The following is a 20,315-nucleotide window of genomic DNA, read 5'->3' on the forward strand; positions in this document are numbered from 1 at the left end:
TGAAGTCAGTTTGTATGCGAATAACGCTTCCAAGACCCCATATCGGGCATAAAAGTGTGTTTGTCTCCATCCCTGGCTCTCACTGACCGTTGAAAATGTACGTAGCATTCAGCGCCATCTGCCTCTGCTGCAGCACATTCAGGTAGAAAGTAGCCCTGTCCCGAACCTCATCGTCCGTGTCCATCATACACCTGTCCGGGGACACAGAAGGGGCATGTCACAGCACCCTAGCAACTTCTAATCGCCTTCTTTACCACCACCCTGGAAGGGCACCGTTGAGGCCCTCTGCTACCCCCTTTATAAAAGAGGTCCACGATGGCCAACGGTGGATCTTACAATCCCCATGAATTTTGGAGACTGTTTGAGATTGGTAAAGAAACAGGGTCCTTACGAACCAGAAGCACTACGCAAGTAAGCGTTAGAATAATCAGGAAGGCTACGACAACGTGAACTAGCAGTTTGGCCTCTATTCTCGAATATGCAACCACACGACCCTGGCAGACTTCGACTTCTTTATAATTACAAGACAGGAATATTCTGCTTTCCAAGGATCCTAACAAGCATTCAGAATCCAGGCAGTGTTACTACTCAAATGGCAATTTGTTTTAGTGAAACCAGCCAGCCTCTGGCTTGTAATTTTTCTGCTTCGATTATAAGATGTAATCACAGTATATTTGTGAAAGCAGGTCTTTTCCTCATCAAATAGGGAGTCATGGAAACCATGAAAAGCTGATTTTTCAACTCTCCACAGTGCATCACTTTGAAGTTGGCCCCTATTATGCAAATTGAGGCACACGCATTCAGATTACTTCCTCAAACTCACACAACAGAAATTCAAAGTCAAAATTAAGGCGTACACAGCACACACAAGATTACTAGAAAAGGTAATGGAAATGCCGTTTGCCCTTGACTTATTCCATCAATTCTACTCTCAAGCCTCACAAAGCACTTGATATGAGGAAGTCTCTATTCAGCCATATGGTGTTCTTCAAAGAAAAAAGACATTGTCTTACTTACCTTTGTAAGAGTACTAGGATACTTGGGAGAAGATTCTCATTTTGAGCCCCAAATTTAGCCAAAGCACTCACAGCAGCTATAATGAAGCATAAAATAAAACAACGTAAGTGCTTTATTGGTTTTTCAAAGGTTAAGCAATAGTCATTCCAAAAAAATGAGTGTGTGTTTCTTGATTTTATTTCTTTGCTCCATGTAATAAGCATAACTAGAAATCTGCAGGCCCAAGAGAGCTATGAGTAGGAAAATTCTCCATGCACTGAGGAAAAAGAATCATATATATTTCTTACGGGAGCTCTCCTCCACTCTGACCACAACCCCTCGTATTCCACAGGGAGGTAATTCAGCTCTAACTCAAACAGCCAGCCCCAAGCATAATAAGAAACTCTATTATCAAATTCACTTCGTTTAGTCAAGATTTATGGCCCACCTAACTTGTGTCAGGAACTGAGCTAGGTGCTGGAGGTGGAAAGAGAAAAGCCATGGTTCCTAAGCTCCGAGAGTTGTACTCCAGTGGGGAAGACAAGTGAGGGAAGAGATAAGGACAGGGGACCAGAGGAAGCCCGGGGGCAGCGACCCCCAGGATGCCGTGTGAGAACAGAGGAAGGGACTCGGAACTGCTTGGAGAAGGAAGACAAGGGGCTGAGCCGTGCTGGCTGCGCTAACACGGGGAGGCCAAGCAGTGCTCGCCAGGGGGCCAAGGCAGGAGAGGGGCAGGAGAGGAGCACGAGGGGGCAGAGAGAAGGGGTCCAACCCTGGAACGGACACAGCCGAGTGAGGCTGATGCAGAGGCTCTGCGCTGGAGCAGACCAGGCAAGCGTGCGCCTCAGAATTCTCTGAAGCGGAGGGGAGCCCACAGCGGGACTGAGAGAATCCTGTCAGCGGGCAGAGGGGGCTCTGAAACAGCAGCAGGGGCTTCCGTCTTCACTGCGGAGTGGATGGTAAAGGTGAGGATTTGCCTTTGGGTTGAACCCGAAGTGCCGGAGACCATGGACATGCGGATTCAGGAAAGAGACGCGGGATGGCGGTGTCCCCGCGCCCTGGTGGGGGGCTGAAGACGCCCCCCAGGAAGATAGCATGTGTTGTATGACAGGCCCCCAAGGAAAACTAAGTATTTATGGAATGAAAGAGGGGCCCTATAAATCAGACAGGGAGAGATGGAAGGGGCGGGCTACTGTGGACACCACAGGGAGAGAGCGTTCAAGATGTGTTTAGTCAAGAGTCCGTCAGGCTGAGTGAGAGGTGAACAAAGGTAAGAACGTCAGTGACTGACTTGCTTTCCCAACGAGCTTCTAAGTAAGTTTTCTAAAATAGTAGCTTCAGAGGGCTTTTAAGGGAGAGAGCTAGATTATAGTGAATTGAAGAAAAAATGGAGAATAAATTCATGGAGGCAGCTAATAACTGCTGCTTCGAGTTTGCCTGACAGGGGAGGTCTAGTCAGTGAGCTAGTAAGAAACAACGCATCAGAGGTGGGTTTGTATTTTTAACAGGAGAGATTTTTGCCTGTTTGTAGGCTAAGGGGAGGAAGGAGAAGCAAAATAATTTTCTACCACTTGTGTAAAAAGTCACTTAAATACACACACACACACAATTCATAGATGTTCATATCGACAGTGTGAGTAACTCTAACTCTGAAAAAAAAAAAAAAAAATGCTGCCACCACTGTGTTCCCATCATACTGAAAGTCAAGGGTCGTCTGTCTCTAAGGTAAAGCAGAAATCGGGGTGGAAACCGGAGTGCGGACGAAGAGCAGTGTGCCTGGCCTAAGCGTGCTCCAAAATCCTACCATCGAACAGACGTCGCAACTTCATTTCCCAATGTCCTCGCCACCCCCCTGAGTTAACAAGCATTTCCACAGATGAGCAGGTACATCGGTATCAGGGTTCCAGTGACTCACCAGCTCTGACAGCCTCATTCTCCAGTACGACCCTATTAAAAATAAAGCGGATATACTTGGAGGGGACAGGCGTTCTGGGGCCCTCTTTGCCCAGCAAGTGTAGAATCTTAGTAGCCAGAACAGTGTGTTCACAGTCCTCAATGAATTCACAAAGGTGGGCTAGACCTGCTTCTTTACCCTCGGGGTTCTCCTCCACAATGCTGATTATGCAGTCCACAATGGCCCGCTTATATTCAAAGCCTCCCTGGCAAAAGAGAAAATCGCCATTCATTCTGAGGATGCTTTTTGGAGAAATGCTTCTACTCCCAGGCTCAAGCTTCTAATAGTCAAATTTCATTTCCTTTCCCTTCTGAAAGAAACAAAAGTGTTTTTTTTTTCCTCTCTCCAAGTGAGAAAACTAAAACAACAGCATGTTTAGTAATGATAAAACAGCAAGCAGAATTACGCATACCATTCTGCAGGCATGCCAAGGGGACAGAGCTGTTTTAAATACTGTCTGATATTTCACGGGAATCATAAAAATTTAAGAGAGCAACTTCCTGTGATGAAAACATGTCTACCTACATCATCTCGGAGCATGTTGGAGAGGAAAGTCATCATGACACTGTGCTTTCGAGGGTATTTCTGACAGAGAGCACTAATTGCCTGCACAACCACCACCTGTGGAGAAACAAACACAGAAAGGACATTCATCTTCACACCTTGAGCTACGAGGCATACTTTCCCTCTTATTTATTGCAAGCTAAGGTGGCGCAGCACTTTTCTGGAGTGGTTCTTCATGAAAGACAGACAAGGAGACCTCCCAGGAAAATAAAAAACAATGTAAAAATGAAGTTCATTCAAGAGACCCCATTCCTTTGCTCTAAGCCAATAATCACATAAAATTTTTAAAGTGAAGAGTAAAGATAAAAAGCAAAAGAGGGGCGTCTGGGTGGTTCAGTTGGTTAAGCATCTGACTCTTGGTTTGGGCTCAGGCCATAAGCTCAGTCATGAGATCAAGTCCAGCATCGGGCTCGGTGTTCAGCTCGGGAGTCTACTTGAGATTCTCTCTCGCTCTCTCTCCCTCTGTCCCTTCCCCCTGCACACTTGCGCTCCTGCTCTCTTCTCTAAAATAAACAGATTTTTTTTAAAAAAGCATAAATAGGCCAATTTCCATAGAACAAATAGAAAATTACCTGGGAACCACTTCACAAAATGGTTTCTAGAAAAATTTTACCACAACTTTGAAGACCACTGTCAAGAAGTGAGAAGGGTATGAGATTTTCCCCTACTTCCAAGCTAACAAGTTAGTCTGTCACAAATTTCATGGATTGTGGTAGAGAAAACAAGACCTCTGGATCAGGAGGACAATTAAATACAGCATAGCTAGAGCATCAGCATTTGGGGGCCAGTTTCCTCAGAGGACAATGTCAAAAGGGCCACAGTAGCTCTCATTACAGAAAAATCCTGAGGCATGGAACTCAAATATTTTCAAGAGGGTAGTAAGCCTGCGGGACCTTTGTGCTGAAGAGAAACGTCTTTATTATCCTGGACAGTGAGCATGCTTGCTTTTTGCTCTAGGGAGTGCACTAGCTGTATCTTGTAGGGCTGTGTGGAAACCTGCCCTTTACTTTTAGAGGGAGACACTGTATCTTCTAAGGCTGGAAGAGAACATGCACTATACAAAGGGAACATATACATGCATAACTAGTTAGAAGATAAAATAGATACAATGGTTTCTAACAGCAACAAACAAGAGAAAATAAGAAAAGCATTTTGAAAGCATTCAAAACTAACAAAAATATTATAAAATATTTTTGAAAGGCAAAACCGTAGATTTGAACAAATTAAGATATCCCTTGTTCTTGGACAGGATCTCTCCAACATCATCAAGCTATCTTGATGTGATCCCAGTAAGAATGCCAATGATGAGATCTTTCATGAAGCTAGACAAGTTGATACTAAAATTTATGAAGGAAAAAAAAACATGGAAGAATAGTCCTGGAAACAATAAATATAGTCATGTGAGGGGGCTGAAAGATATTAATATGCCCTACAAAGTGTGTATATTTAAAATAGTGTGTGATACCGATATATGAGTAAATGAACAACAGAACAGAATAGGAAGCCCAGGAACAGACCCACATATATATGGAACTTCAGCAGATAATAAAGGTGGTATCTCAAATCACTGGGGCAAAGACAGTCTTTTAAATAAATGGGTGGGGGCTGGATAATCACTGAAAATGATAAGAAAATGGTAAGATAAGCTCCATTTTTCATATATGATAATAAAATCCAATGTATCAGAAATCTAAATGAAAACATGGAACTATGCACCCACTGGAAGAAATCATAGGTGAATCCCTATTCACTCAATCATATTCTAAAATCTGAAGGGAAAGCTTTCTTTCCTTTTTTTTTTTTTTTTTGGAGTCAGGGGAAGGGCAGAGGGAGAGAGAAAACCCCCAGCATGGAGCTCTGTATGGGGCTTGATCTAAGATCTAAGATCATGACCTGAGCACAAATCAAAAGCTGGACGTTTAGCCAACTGAGCCACTCAGGCGCCCTTGAAGGGAAAGCTTTCTATTACCCAAATGTCAAATGCAACAAGATTGACAAATCTTACTACATAAAAAGAACAAACTTCTGCACAACAGAAGACATCATAAGAAAAGTCAAAAGACAAAGGATAAACTGGGAGAAAATATCATAACATATTTCATATATAAGGAACTAATATCCCTAACATACAAGAAACTTGAAATAACTGAGGAAACAAAAGACCAAAATTCCTATAGGAAATGGAGAAAAGAGATGAAAAAATGATATTTGAAAAGAAATATTAGATGACCTTTAAAAATGTAAAAAGATGTTTAACTTCCCTCATAGGAGGAAAAATTCATTAAAACTACACCAAGATCACTTTCTCACCCGTCAGGCTGGCAAAACTTCAACACACAATACACTATACTGGTGAGACCACAGGGAAACTGGCACTCTTTAATGTGCTGGTGGAATTTAGCATTCTCTACAAACAGACTACATATTGATTTACCCTTCAGCCTAGCATATGAACTTCTAGAAACTGACCCTGAGATATACCTTCAACATTTTAAGAAAACGTATGCACCAGATTATCTGTTGCAGCATTATTTGTAATTGCAAAATACTGAAAACTCTATAAATACCTAAGCATAGAAGATTCATTCAGTAAGCTGTACCACACAATGACCTTCATAAACTCCTAAGGTTCCCCAAGATTCAAAATGTCTACTTGAATATATAGGCTAAGTTTGTTTTTTAAAAGTCTAGATATAAGAGTATCTGGGTGACTCAATCAGTTAAAACATCTGACTCTTTACTTTGGATCAGGTCATGATCTCAGAGTCCTGAGATCGAGCCCTGCATCAGGCTTTGCACTGAGTGTATAGCCTGCTTAAAATTCTCTCCCCTGACCCCACTGCTCCTGTGTACTCTTAAAAATAATAATAATAATAATAAAGAAATAATCTAGATATATAGTAGAAAAGAATAAATAGAGCCAGTTATACTTGATTGAGAAAAAAAGAGAAATAACAAAATTTTTCTACTTTACTTTTTTAACTGAAATTTATTTTATTATTCTTTTGATCATCTCTGACACATTCTCACCAGTTCTATTCAATACTATAGTGGAAGTCCTAGATATTTTAATAAGAAAAAAAAAAAAGAAAAGAAAAGAAAAGAAAGGGAAGGCATTTAGATTGGAAATGAAGAAGCAAAACTGTCTCTATTCATAGATAATACGATTATTTATACAGACAATCTTAACAAATGTGTAACAACTACTGGAACCAATAGGGGTATTTAGCAAGGATACCAAGTTATGAGAAAGCAAAAAAAAAAAAAAGTATTTTCATATACCATTAGCAAACAATAAAATAGAAATTTCAATAGGATATAAAGGCACAAAGTATTTAGATATAAATTTAACAAAAGATGTGCAAGATCAATAGAGTAAATGCTATAAAGCATTGCTCAGAGAAATTAAAGAAGACCTAAATAAAGGGAGAGGTATACCATATTCATGAACTGGAAGAATACTGCAATGATGTCAGTTCCCCTCAGATTTATTTACAGATTCGACATAACTCCAATCATAATTCTAGCCGACTTTATTTTATGGAAATTATAAGCTGATCCTAAATTTTATATGGAAATATAAGGACCTAAAATAGTAAAAAAAGGACAAAGTTGGAAGACCACACTGCTTTATATTTAAAAGGTACCAGAAAGCTACATTAATCAATACAGTATGGTACTGGCATAGGACTGACAAACAGATCAACAGAATATGATAAGGAAACAAGAATACACCTACTATTATATAGTTATCTGCTTTTCAGACAAAGATGCCAAAGCACTCCAATGGGGGGAAAAGAAGATGTTTTCAATACATTATGCTGGAATGACTAGATATTAGTGTGGTGAAAAAACCTTGAACTTATCACACACAATACATAAATATCTAATTCAAATTGGATCACAGACCAAAATGTAAAAGCTGAACCCATAAAACATTTAGAAAACATAAGAAAATATCTTTAAGGCCTGGAGGTAGACAAAGGCAATATAACAGTGAAAGAAATTAATAAATTAGACCTCATAACAATTTAACACTTTTGCTCATCCAAAGATACTGTTAAGAAAAAGGCAAGCCAGAGACTGGGAGAAACATGATCATATTTAAACTTTTACCTTGAACTCATCTGAGATTTCAGACACAAAAGAAGATATCTGCTTCATGAGCCTGTCCACACTGCTCTCACTCCCTGTTTTGAGGAGGGTAGTGATGGCCAGAGTAGCAATACTTCTGTTTGAGTCTGTGATCAAGTTTTCTAAGTCCAGATTGCAGGCAGTAACAGCAGAGGGGTGCTTCATTGCCACCTTGTGGAAGGGCAAGAAAAATAAAGTAATAAGCAAACTGCTACTGAAGAAGACAGGAACATTCAAAAACAAAGGAAGAGGAAAACAGAAAATTTTAATTAACGTAAGCAGCTTTTAAAAATCTAAATGGGACAAAATAGGTCAAAAGTAATTGTTTTAAGAAGAATATTTCCAACTAATAAGGTATGATACATCATCTGATAAAGGATTAACTGCCAGAGTCACAGCATAACAGCACTTTCTCCTAGGTTTCTATAATCTTTATAACAATATCACAGTCTGTGCTGTGCTACAGTTGGCCCATTTTTCTTTATAGTACGTGTGTCCATGGGTATCTATTCCCCTAGATGTAAGGATCTCGGAGAACAGGACCTACCGTGGTAAACGCGGCTCAAAGACTATTAATATCTTAGCACTTCGAAAACACTTCTGTATTTGAGCAAACTCCAGTTAAACTGGACTGCTCACACTCACTGAAACATGTCTGTCATTCTCCTGCTTCTTTGTTTTTGTCAAAATGTTCACCTCTCCATCTCAATATTGGTATAGAATCCTTTACCCACAATTTTAAAAATCTGAAAACTCAGCGAAGTATTAGCATCAAAATTCATTTAACAGGAAAATGTGACCCAAACTAATGTAAAATGAGCTAAATATGAATTTATTCTACATAGTGAGGACAGTCCTATGTACAGCACAGAAATACTACTAAATCTTTAAAAAAGAGGGGCGCCTGGGTGGCTCAGTGGGTTTGCCTCTGCCTTCAGCTCAGTCATGATCCCAGGGTCCTGGGATGGAGCCCCGCATCGGGCTCTCTGCTCAGTGGGGAGCCTGCTCCCCCCGCCAAGGCCTGCCACTCTGCCTATTTATGATTTCACTCTGTCAAATAAATAAATAAAATCTTTAAAAAATAATAAAAATAAAAAAATATTAATGTTTTTAATGGTAGGGTACTGCTATAGGCTCAATGGGGTTAGTATATAATATAAGAGCACCATTTTGCCTTCCTAAAATTCATAGAATACTGAATTCTGAGACACATCTGGCCCCAAGATTATAGATAAAAGAACGTGGCCTTATATCACTTCTTAAAAATACAATTCATGTTGTTATTCTGTAAAGGGTTCTTCCTTGGCTGTCCTATAAAGGTTTATCCATGGCTTCTCTTACCTCCAATTGTTCATACAATTAATTTATAATAGATCACACACTGCCTTATGACAAGTCTTCTACTACATTAAACTTTTATTTCAAGAGTGCCCTGATGGTGGCTCAATTGGTTAAGTGTCTGCCTTCAGCTCGGGTCATGATCCAGGGATCCCGGGATCAAATCCCATGTCAGGCTCCCTGCTTGGTGGGGAGTCTGCTTCTCTCTCTACCCCTCCCCCACTGTTTGTGATCTCTCACCTGTGCTCTCTCTCTAATAATAAAATCTTTAAAAAAAAAAACCCAAACTTTCATTTCAAATGTTTATGGTTATTTTATTCTATGTTCCTGAGTTGTATCCTCTAAACCTATGGTGTCCAATACGGTAGCAAATAACCAAATGTGACTATTAAGCACTTGAAATGTGGCTAGTCCCAATTAAGATATGCTCTAAACATAAAATAAGCACTGGATGTCAAAGATTTAGTGTGAAAAAATACAAGGTAAAATAGATCTTTAATAATTTTATACCAATTCCATGTTGATAAGACATTTTGTAGATATAAGGGTAAATAATTCAAATTAATTTCGCCTGAAAAATTTTTAACATAGTTACTATAAAATTTAAAATTACACATGTGACTCACATTGTATTGCACCAGCACTGTCCAAAAGAACTTTCTACAGTGATAGAAATGTTCTATATTTTTTGCTCTGTCCAATATTGAGAGTCACTAACCACATGACAGCTGAGCAGATGAAGTGGGGTGAGAGTGACTGAGGAGGAGCTGAATTTTTAGTTTTATTTAATTTTACTTAATTTAAATGGAAATGGCCACTCATGGCTAATGGCCATCATACTAGACATTGTGGTTCTCAGCTATAAAGTGCTCAAAGTCAGAAATGAATTATAATCTTTAGTTGAATAGGAAAAATGGCCACACCTCCAGCCACAAATACAAGGAAGGTGCTACAGAAGTGAAACCCAAAAATCCTATCTACTAACCTTGGAGAGGAAGCCAAATGCTTCACATGTAATGATTCTCAAGCAAACACTGATATAAGTCAATAGTTGGCAAAGGGACACCTACCTTGTTCAAGGTCCTCACAGCTGCATATCTCAAAGCTGGCTTAGGAGAGCTACAGAAAAGTTGAAGAACTAGGAAGAAAAAAGATCGTTGTTAATATAGCTCATTTCATCATATTGCATGTATCTGAAAATACAGTACATGAAGTATTATATTCAAAATATGTATAAAGAGATTAGATCATAGCATTAAAACTTCACATGAATCAAAAATAACAAAAGCACTTTTTGTAAAACTGTAATACAAAATTTAAATATAGGAAACAAGGTTTATTTTTCTGTAAGAATTAATATGCCCATTAATATCTGAATTTGTGGTAGCAACATTTATAGTTTTAAGAGCAAATGGGGGGGGCGCCTGGGTGGCTCAGTCATTGAGCGTCTGCCTTCAGCTCGGGTCATGGTCCCAGGGTCCTGGGATTGAGCCCTGCATCGGGCTCTCTGCTTGGCAGGAGGCCTGCTTCTCCCTCTCCCACTTCCCCTGCTTGTGCTCCCTCTCTCACTGTGTCTCTCTCTGTCAAATAAATAAAATCTTAAAAAAAAAAAAAAAAAAAAAGGAGCAAATGGGCTTTTCAAACTTTAAAGAGAACTGAATGCATGAAAGTTACTTGTCTTCCAAGCGCAAAATTTTTAATGTTTTATACAGGGAAATGGTAAGTTCTGAAGAAAAGGTAATTAAGTAAAGAACAACAAAAATAAATCATCTACATATCAGAACACAAAGGTATATATAATAGAGCTGGGGTTCAAAAATCATTCTTACTACCTACCCTGCAGAACTATGGAACTTCAAACAAAAACATATGAATAAAAACAAAATCCAGCTATAGAACACACAACTAACCTGAAACGGCAGGTGCCAACTCCCTTGCAGTACAGTTAGGAAGATGGATGATTGCTGACGCAGCTTCATAAATAACCATTTCATGTTTATTTCGCAAGCAGCTCTCAATGAAATCAAAGAGTGGACTTTCATGGCTGACAATAAATATAAATAGGGCATCATTAGGTATCAAAAAGAATAGGTATAATATGTACAGCAGTTAAAAACACAGGCAGGCTGAGAAGCACTTTTGGAATTATGGATGAAGGACCACTGAAAATCCATTCCTCCATAAAAGCAATGAGAACACTGGCATAAATTTTCAAAATTAACTTTCTCAGCACTCTAGAAATTAGCCAAAGGCTTGCAACAATCCCAGAAACATTTACTCAAGAAAAAGAGCTGAATCTTCATAACAACAGCAAACAAGCTTTCTGGTGTTTTCACTTGCTCTATTTTCTATTCCCTCTTCCCAGTTTCATGGTAGCCTTGGAAATCAGCAGCCTCAGAATTGCAGTAGCTCTGAAAGCCAGCAGCCTAGCAGCCATTGGAGGAGGCAGATGGGTTTGGAGCTCTCTCAAAAGCTCTGTTCCCAGGGAACTTTCACTATTTGACCTGACTGGGCTCCCTAGAAAAGCCCCATTCATGGAGCTACTCTTTATTTCATCTGACTCAGAGCCCAATTGGTGAGGAAAGCCCTAGCCTCAGCAAGTTTGTCCCAAAAAATCAGTGGCAACTGTTTAACACTGCAGTTGCCAAGCCAGTGATTCCATCTGGGGTAAACAAGAGGTTGGCCAAAAAACTTAAAAGGAAAATCTTAGAAATAAGATCACCATAAGAGACTTTGGCAATTTCTGACATATTCCTGGGGATCCAGAAGGCTATGCACATGTAGAAATGCATGTAAATACCCAGAAAAGACAAGACAAGCACTAAGAAGGCTCTCACCCATGCCTGACTTTGAGGTTCTGTGAATGTAGGAAGTGAAGGCTAAGGCAGGGTTGTAAACTGCCAGACCACAGAAGGCATGTCCCAACATACAAAGTGCCCATTAGAAAAAGAGTTGGAGACCTACTGGCTTAAATCACTTAAGAAAATCTGTCAAATCATCAAGCTGATGACTTAGCTAATTAAGCAGAGACTTCAGTGACTGCCTGACAAAGAGTAAGACTGCAGAATACATCTGGGAAAGTCACTAAACAGACAACAATCAACAAGCAGCAACAATAACAACCTCTGAGGATGGGGAAGAGGGAAATGTGATTACTGGAGTTACCACACCACTTAAAATACCCAGTTTTTGACAAAAAATTATGACACATGTAAAGAAATAATGAAGTGTGCAGTCCATAGCAATTATTCTTGGGGAAGCCCAGGTATTAGATTTGGTATTGGATTTACCAGGCAAAGACTTTGTAATGAATATAAACATGTTCAAAGAAATAAAGGAAACCATATCTAAAGAATAAAAGAGAATTTAAGACATGACAGTGATATCTCACCAAAGAGAGAATACCAATAAAGAAAAAAGGAGTTTGGGTTTACTTATTGTGTTGTTGTTTTTAAAGAAACCAAATAGTAATTCTGGATTTGTAAAGTGCAATAATGAATTAAAAAGAAAATTTAAATCGGCAATTCAGCAGCTGATCTTCACTGGCAGTAGAAAGAAACCCGAAAACCTGAAGGAAGGTAAAGTGAGATAATCCAGCTGAGAAAAACAAAAGAAAAAAAAAAAAAAAACAGAACAGAGCCTTGAAGTTCTAGGGAATATGACCAAGGGTATGAACAACTGCATAATAAGAGTCCCAGAAGGAAAAGAGAGAAACAAAGAGACAAAAGGAATATATGAAGAAATAATGAAAAAAAAAATTGTCCAAATTTGATGAAAGCATTAATCCATGCACTTGAGTAGCTCAAAAAATCCCATGCAGGATAAAGAGAAAAAGATTCACACAGAGACACACCATAGTCAATTTGCTGAAAGCATAAGACAAAGGGAAGATTTTGACAGCAGCAAGATAAAAACTACTCATCTTGTTTTACAGGGGAGCATCAATACAATCAGGTGGCTACCTTTCCACCCGAATAATGGAAGACGTAGGGCAGCACAATGCCATAGTCAAAGAGCTAAAACAGAAAGACAAGAATTCGGGGCGCCTGGGTGGCTCAGTGGTTTAGATCCTCTGCCTTCAGCTCGGGTCATGGTCTCAGGGTCCTGGGATTGAGCCCCACATCAGGCTCTCTGCTCAGCGGGGAGCCTGCTTCTCCCTCTCTCTCTCTCTCTGCCTGCCTCTCTGCCTACTTGTGATCTCTGTCAGATAAATAAATAAATCTTAAAAAAAAAAAAAAAAGACAAGAATTCTATATCCAGCAAAACTATCCTCCAAAAATGAAGGCTAAAAAAGACATTACCAGATATGAACATTGGGGAGAGTATGTGATATGGTGAGTGCTGTGAAGTGTGTAAACCTGGCGATTCACAGACCTGTACCCCTGGAGCTAATAATACATTTTATGTTTATAAAAAAATAATAATAAAATAAAATAAGGAAAAGAAAATAGTCTTTAAAAAAAAAAAAAAGACATTACCAGATAAGTAGTGACCAGAGAATGTACTGCTGCCAGATTTACAAAAAATACTAAGGGAGTCTTTAGACTTAAGGATTTACAGTAAACAGTGATGTGAATCATCAGGAAGAAATAAAGAGCACTAGAAATGATAAATATATGAGCTGACATAAAAGAGTCATTTATCAAAATGATAAATTTTTTTTCATTTTTTCATTTCTCTCAACTACTTTAAAGGACACAAAATGTTACAAAGCAATAATTATAACTTTACAGTTGACCCTTGAACAAGAGGTTTGGACCACATGGGTCAATTTATATGCAGACTTTTTATCACAAAGATATTTTCTCTTCCTTATACTTAATAACAGTTTCTTTTCTCTAGCCTACTCTATTGTAAGAACACAGCATATAATACATATAACATAAAATACATGTTGTTTACAGTATCAGTAAGGCTTCTGGTCAACAGTAGACTATTAGTGGTTACATTATGGAGGAGTCAAAAATTACATGCAGATTTCCAACTACCTGGGAGGTTGTTGTCTCCCCTAGCCCCCATGTTGTTTGAGGATTGACTCTATGTTGTTGGATTTATAACACTTATACATCACATACATGACAATTATAGTAAACAGAAGCCCAGAGAGAATGAAAATATATTGGAGAACAGATTCTATATTTTATGAAAATTAAATTAAGTAATAATCTAAGGTTAGACTGTGGTAAAGTAAAATGTATATGCTAATCCCTAGAGTTACAACTAAGAAAAAAAAAAAGTGAAAATGTTGACAGAAAAATTAATGTGATACATTGAAAATATTTATTTAAGAAAAAACAAGGCAGTCAAAGAGGACAAGAAAAACAACAAAAAAAGCAGGAGACATACAGAACAAATAGCACAATGGCAAAAGTAAATCCAACTATATCAATAATTATATTAAATATAAATAGTCTAATTACCCTAACCAAAAAATAGAGATTGCCAGACAGAATAAAAAATCAAGCTATCTACAAGAGCAGACATTAGATTCATAGACAGAGCAGAAGTAAAAAGATGGGAAAAGATAGGCCACGCAAATAGTAACCATTAGAGACCAGTACTGGCTATATTAATACCAGACAAATAGAATTTAAGACAAAAATATTATAAAGAGACAAAAAGAGACATTTCATAATGAGAAAGAAATTAATACATCAGGATGATATAACAATGATAAACACATACACATTTAATAACAAAGCCTCAAAATACACAAAGCAAAACCTGACAAAATGAAAGGAGAAATAGATTACGTAACCATTATAGTTGGAAATGTCCATACCTACCCAATAATCCTTAGAACTAGACAAAAAATCATCAAAGACACAGAAGACTTGAACAATGTAATCACCCAATTTAACCCAGAACATTCAACCCAACGACTAAGATACATTCTTTTCAAGTGCATCTGGACAGTTCTTAAGGATATATTAAGTACCAGTCATGAAACAAATGTCAATACATTTAAAAGATCAGAAATCAAAGCATGTTTCCTAACCACAACCGAATTAAATTATAAAACAACAGAAAATAAATTTTTAAATCCCCAAATACTTATAAATTAAACATTTTCTAAGAAAACCATGTATAAAGAAGAAATCAAAAGGAAAATGGGAAAATATTCTAGGCTGAATGAAAACAAAGATACGAGATATATCTAAAGAAAGGTAGGAAGGAAACACATAATTTTAAACACAGATACCAAAAAAGAAAAGTCCCAAATCGATAATCTAGGCTTCTACAATTAAGAAATTAGAGAAATTAGAAAGAGAAGAGTGAATCGGGCCTACAGCAAGCAAAAGATAGAAGATTAGAGGAAAGATCAACAGACTAGAATGCAGGAAAAAAAAAAAAATCAATGAAACCCAAAGCTAGTTCTTTGAAAGATCAACAAAACTGACAAATCTTTGGCTAAACTAGGGGGATGAAAATTATCAAAATCAGGAATGAAGAAAAGAACACCACTACTGACCCTAAAGAAATTTAAATAATTATAAGGGAATATTATGAACAACTTTAAGTCATTTCTAGGGATTTGTCCCTAGAAATACCAAACTACCAAAACTGGCTTATGAAGAAATACATACTCTAAACAGGCTTATGGGTTATTTAAAATCTTCCCTCAAAGAAACACACAGGTCCCAATGACTTAATTGGTTAATTTGATCAAATATTTAAAGAAATAATAGCAATCCTTTAGAAACTCTTCCAGGAAAGAAATGAGGAGGGTGCACTACTTCCCAATTAATGCTGTGATGTCAATAAAGCCCATAACAAAGCCTGACAAATTTTTGCAAGAAAACTACAGTCCAATATCTCTGAAATAGACACAGAACTCCTTAACAAAAAATTAGCAAGCTGCATCCAGCAATATATAAAAAAGTAATCAATATTCACAATTCACAATCACCAGGTAGCATTTATCCCAGGAATACAAAACCAGTTTAACATGAGAAAATTGATGCATGTCATATGCCAAATTAATAAAATAAAGGACAGAAATAACAATATCTTGATAGATGCAGAAAAGCAACTGACAAAAATCTAACACCTATTCATGATAAACATTCTCAAAAAACTAGAGACTAAAGGAAATGTCTTCAACCTAATAAAAGGCACTTTCAAAAAACACATATCATGCTTAATGCTTTCCCCTTATGATCAGGGACAAGGCAAGGAGGTCTACTTTCACCACTTCTACTCAACATTTTAGTGATAGTTCAAGAAAGTAAAGTTAGGCAAAAAAAGAAATTAAAAACATTGGTTTGAAAAGGAAGAATTAAAACTGTCTTTGTTCACAGATGACATGATCCTGAAAATAGAAAATCCCAGGGAATAATACACACACACACACACACACACACACACACGGAACTAATAAATGACCATAGCAAGGCTACAGGATACAAGGTCAACCTGCAAAAATCAACTGTATTTCTATACACTGGCAACAATAATCCAAATGAAATTAATAAAATAATTCCATTCAGAATAACATCAGAAAGAATACTCAAAAATACATTTAATAAGAGAATGCAAGACTTTTACACTGAAAACTATAAAACACTGCTGAGAAACTGAAATACAGAAACTGTCTCTGTTCACGGACTGGAAGAATCAATAGCAAGATGGCAATTCTCCCAAACTGATTTATTCAAAGTAGATCTATTATTCTATTCAGTGTAATCCCTATCGAAATGCTGGCAGGCTTCTGTTGTAGAAATTCAAAGCTGATCCTAAAATTTATATAGAAATGCAAAGGACTTAGAATAGTCAAAACAATTTTCAAAAACCTATATATATAAAGCAAACCCTGACATATCTGAAGGGAAAACAGACAGTGATACGATAATAGTAAAACACTCCAAGACCCTGTTTTCAGTAATGGATACAATATCCAGATAGAAAATCAGTGGACTGGAATAATATTATATACCAAATGGACCTAACAGACATACACAGAACATTCCACCCCATAGCAGCAGGATACACATTCTTCCCAAGTACACAGAGAATATTCTCCATAGATTACATGTTAGGTCACAAAACAAGTCTTAACAAATCGAGGAAGATTAAAATCACACCAAGTATCTCTTCTAACCACAACGGAATGAAACCAGAAATCAATAACAAAAGGAAAAACTGAAACATTCACAAATATGTAGAAAGTAAACACACTTTTGAACAACCAATGGGTCAAAGAAGTACTTAAAGCGGTTTAAAAAGGAAAATTAGAAAATACCATGGGACAAACAAAAACATGCAATAAAGGCAGTACCAAGAGGGAAGTTTATAGTGAAAAATTACAAGTCTTTCAAAATGCCATCTATGTTAATATACATAGAAAATAAGAAAGAACTGCCAGAGAAATTCTGAGAATTAACAAGTGAGGAGTAAGGGTCATTTCATCCAAAACTGACCTGCTGGCCCCCCAAAAAAGGAGCTGAGTTCCTATGAAGCTCCATGACAACTGAAATCAGCCCAAAGTGTATGGCAATCGATTCTGGTTCAACCACAAAATCTGGACTGGCACTCCTTCCCATCATGCCTAGGGAGGGGCTGGTATTTCCCCAACCACGAAAGAGGAAGATTCCTGCTACTAACATGCCACATCATACAGCTGCAAGATTTGGATCCCGGACGCTGAATATGCCACAGAAGGGCTGCTTCCCCTAAAAAACTATGCTGTCAAAACAGGTTCTACTTATAGCATATAATTGTTCATGGTAGTCTCTTATAATTTCTTTCCCCTGTAGCATCAGATGTAATGTGTAATCACATTATGCTACTTCTGCATCCCACTCTGATCATAACAGTGCATCACTGTTGCTCCTGTACTTAAAGCAGTTTAGAAGCCACAAAGCCCCTTGGTCATAATCCCTCTCTCAGTGCCCTGATAGACCTCTGTGCACTGAACCAGAATGAATGAATCTGGGCACCCAGTGCACCTGGTATGATTTTGGTTTCTATGGGTTTCTCCCAATGAATGCTGCTCCAATAGGTTATGTGTGAGTTTTCCTTGGACATCTGTGCCTATTTGTGTAAGAACTGTTAGAGTGAGGTGGGGATCAAGTCAGGTTTCTATTGCAGCCTTCTGGAAGTAAATCAAAGGGTCAGGGGTCAAAGACACATTTTGTCCTTATGACCAGACACTGGGATGGCTAGTCTCACTACCTGTGAGAAATAGCCCTAAAATCCCCATGAATGAAAAACCTGGGGGATATCACTGCCCACTTTAGAACTCCTTGGTTGTTATTAATGGTCTTGGTGGGAGTATCCCAGGAAGAGGCAAATTTGACTGAGCACAAGGCTAAAAAATGCCTAATAAGATTACATAGATATGCACAGAGCACTCACTAGGGCAGCACATATACATAGATATGCACAGAAAAATAAAGATGCAAAACGGGCAAACATGCTGGCAGGATAGAGGAGGATTTGTTCCGCCATATATCTACACTATTACCAAGCTACAATAATAAAGAACGTGCTGTTGATGCAGAAACAAATAGAGCTCCTAGAGCCGAGGAGCCCAGAAAGAGAGCAGTGAGTACAGGATACCTGATTTATGACAAAGCTGACACTGCAGAGCAGTGGGAATGAACACGTATTTCAACAAATGGCAGCGGGACTCCTCGGTATCCATAGGGAGGACAAAAAGACATTAAATTGCTACCTCACACTATATCCAAAAAACAATCCCAAGTAGATTATAGGCCTAAAACACAAAAGTTAAAACTATAATGCTTAGTGTATGTGCTGCCGAAGCGAGTGCAAAACTATAGTGCTTATTAAAAAATAGCACAGAAGATATATTTGAGAACTTGGACTAGAAGATGTCTTGAGCAAGACACCAAAAGAAAATTATTCCAAAAGTCAAAGATTGATAAATTTGACTACATTAAAGAAGTTCTGCTCATCAAGACACCAAAAAAGAGAACAGACAAACTTGAGTGGGAAAACCTATTTGCAACATATACAATCCAAAAAGAACTCCTAGAAATCAGTAGGAACAAGGCACATAACCCAATTGAAAACTGGGTATTTCAATAGAAAAGATATTCAGATGGTTAAAAAAACATAGAAAAAGGTTCCCAAACTCATTAGTAATTAGGGAATTATAAATTAAAATCACAATGACTTGACAAAGATGTCAAGGAAATACAACAGAAAAATAATCTTTCACCAAATAGTGCTGAGACTACTGCAAACTCCTATTTCAACCAGATCTCCACATGCAAAAGAATGAAAGTGGATCCCTACCTCACTCTATATACAAATATCACAAAATGTATCAAAGACCTAAAGGTAAAAGATAAAATTATAAAACTCTTAGAAGAAAACATAGGTGTAAATTTTCATGACCTTGGATCAGATCCTCCGTATTAATACCAAATGCACAAGCAACCAAAAACAAACAAACAAAAAGCCCAAAACAAAACCTAGATAACCTGGACTTCATCAAAATTTAAAACTTCTATACTTCAAAGGACACAACCAGGGAACTAAAAACACAAGCTATAAAATGGGAGGAAATATTTGCAAATTATGTATCTAATAAATGTCTAATACCCAAAGTATATTTAATAATTACAACTCAAAAAAAGACAAATAACTCAGTTTTTTAAATGAGCAAAGGCTCTGAACAGACTTTTCTCCAAAGAAAATCTACAATTGGGGGTGACTGGATGGCTCAGTTGGTTAAGCATCTGTCTTCAGCTCAGGTCATGATTTCAGGGTCCTGGCATGGAGCCCCGTGTCAGGCTCCCTGCTCAGTGGGGAGTCTGCTACTCCCTCTTCCTCTGCCCCTCCCCCAGTTTGTGCTCTCTAATAAATAAAATCTTTTTAAAAAAAAATCTATAAATGCCCAATAAGCACATGAAAAGATACTCAACAGTATCAGTCGTTAGGGAAATGCAGCCTTTGTTGTTATCAAACTGAGAGCTTATTTGTACAATTTTTGGTCAATATATCTTTTGCAATGGGAAGGAAGCCTGGGTGGCTCAGGCAGTTAAGCATCTGCCTTTGGCTTAGGTCATGATGCCAGCATCCTGGCACTGAGCCCCACAAAAGGCTCTCTGCTCAGCTCAGCTCCCCCTGCTTGTAATTTCTCTCACTGTCAAATAAATAAAATCTTAAAAAAAAAAATTTTTTTAATGGGGGAAGAAACCCACACAATGAGATACCTCATCGCACATACTATAAGCTATATAATAAAAGAGACAGGGAGCGCCTGGGTGGCTCAGTCGGTTAAGCGTCTGCCTTTGGCTCAGGTCATGATCCTGGGGTCCTGGGATCAAGCCCTGCATCAGGCTCTCTGCTCACCAGG

The 20,315-nt window shown here is 38.0% G+C and overlaps 1 protein-coding gene across 3 annotated transcripts in view; it reads right to left on the minus strand.

Moving 5' to 3' along the window:
• Positions 1–20,315, minus strand: part of COPG2 (COPI coat complex subunit gamma 2) — a 116,535-nt gene that overhangs the window by 47,988 nt on the left and 48,232 nt on the right. For all 3 annotated transcript variants that reach the window (XM_059171872.1, XM_059171871.1, XM_059171873.1), the window contains 7 exons: positions 10,897–11,030; positions 10,057–10,124; positions 7,631–7,819; positions 3,476–3,571; positions 2,912–3,155; positions 1,018–1,093; positions 88–191 (listed from right to left, as the gene is read on the minus strand). In XM_059171872.1, the coding sequence (XP_059027855.1) occupies positions 88–191; positions 1,018–1,093; positions 2,912–3,155; positions 3,476–3,571; positions 7,631–7,819; positions 10,057–10,124; positions 10,897–11,030 (911 nt within the window). The remainder of the gene's footprint in view (positions 1–87; positions 192–1,017; positions 1,094–2,911; positions 3,156–3,475; positions 3,572–7,630; positions 7,820–10,056; positions 10,125–10,896; positions 11,031–20,315) is intronic.

The sequence above is a fragment of the Mustela lutreola genome, chromosome 4 (genome assembly GCF_030435805.1).
Source record: "Mustela lutreola isolate mMusLut2 chromosome 4, mMusLut2.pri, whole genome shotgun sequence".
Lineage (NCBI taxonomy): Eukaryota > Metazoa > Chordata > Mammalia > Carnivora > Mustelidae > Mustela > Mustela lutreola.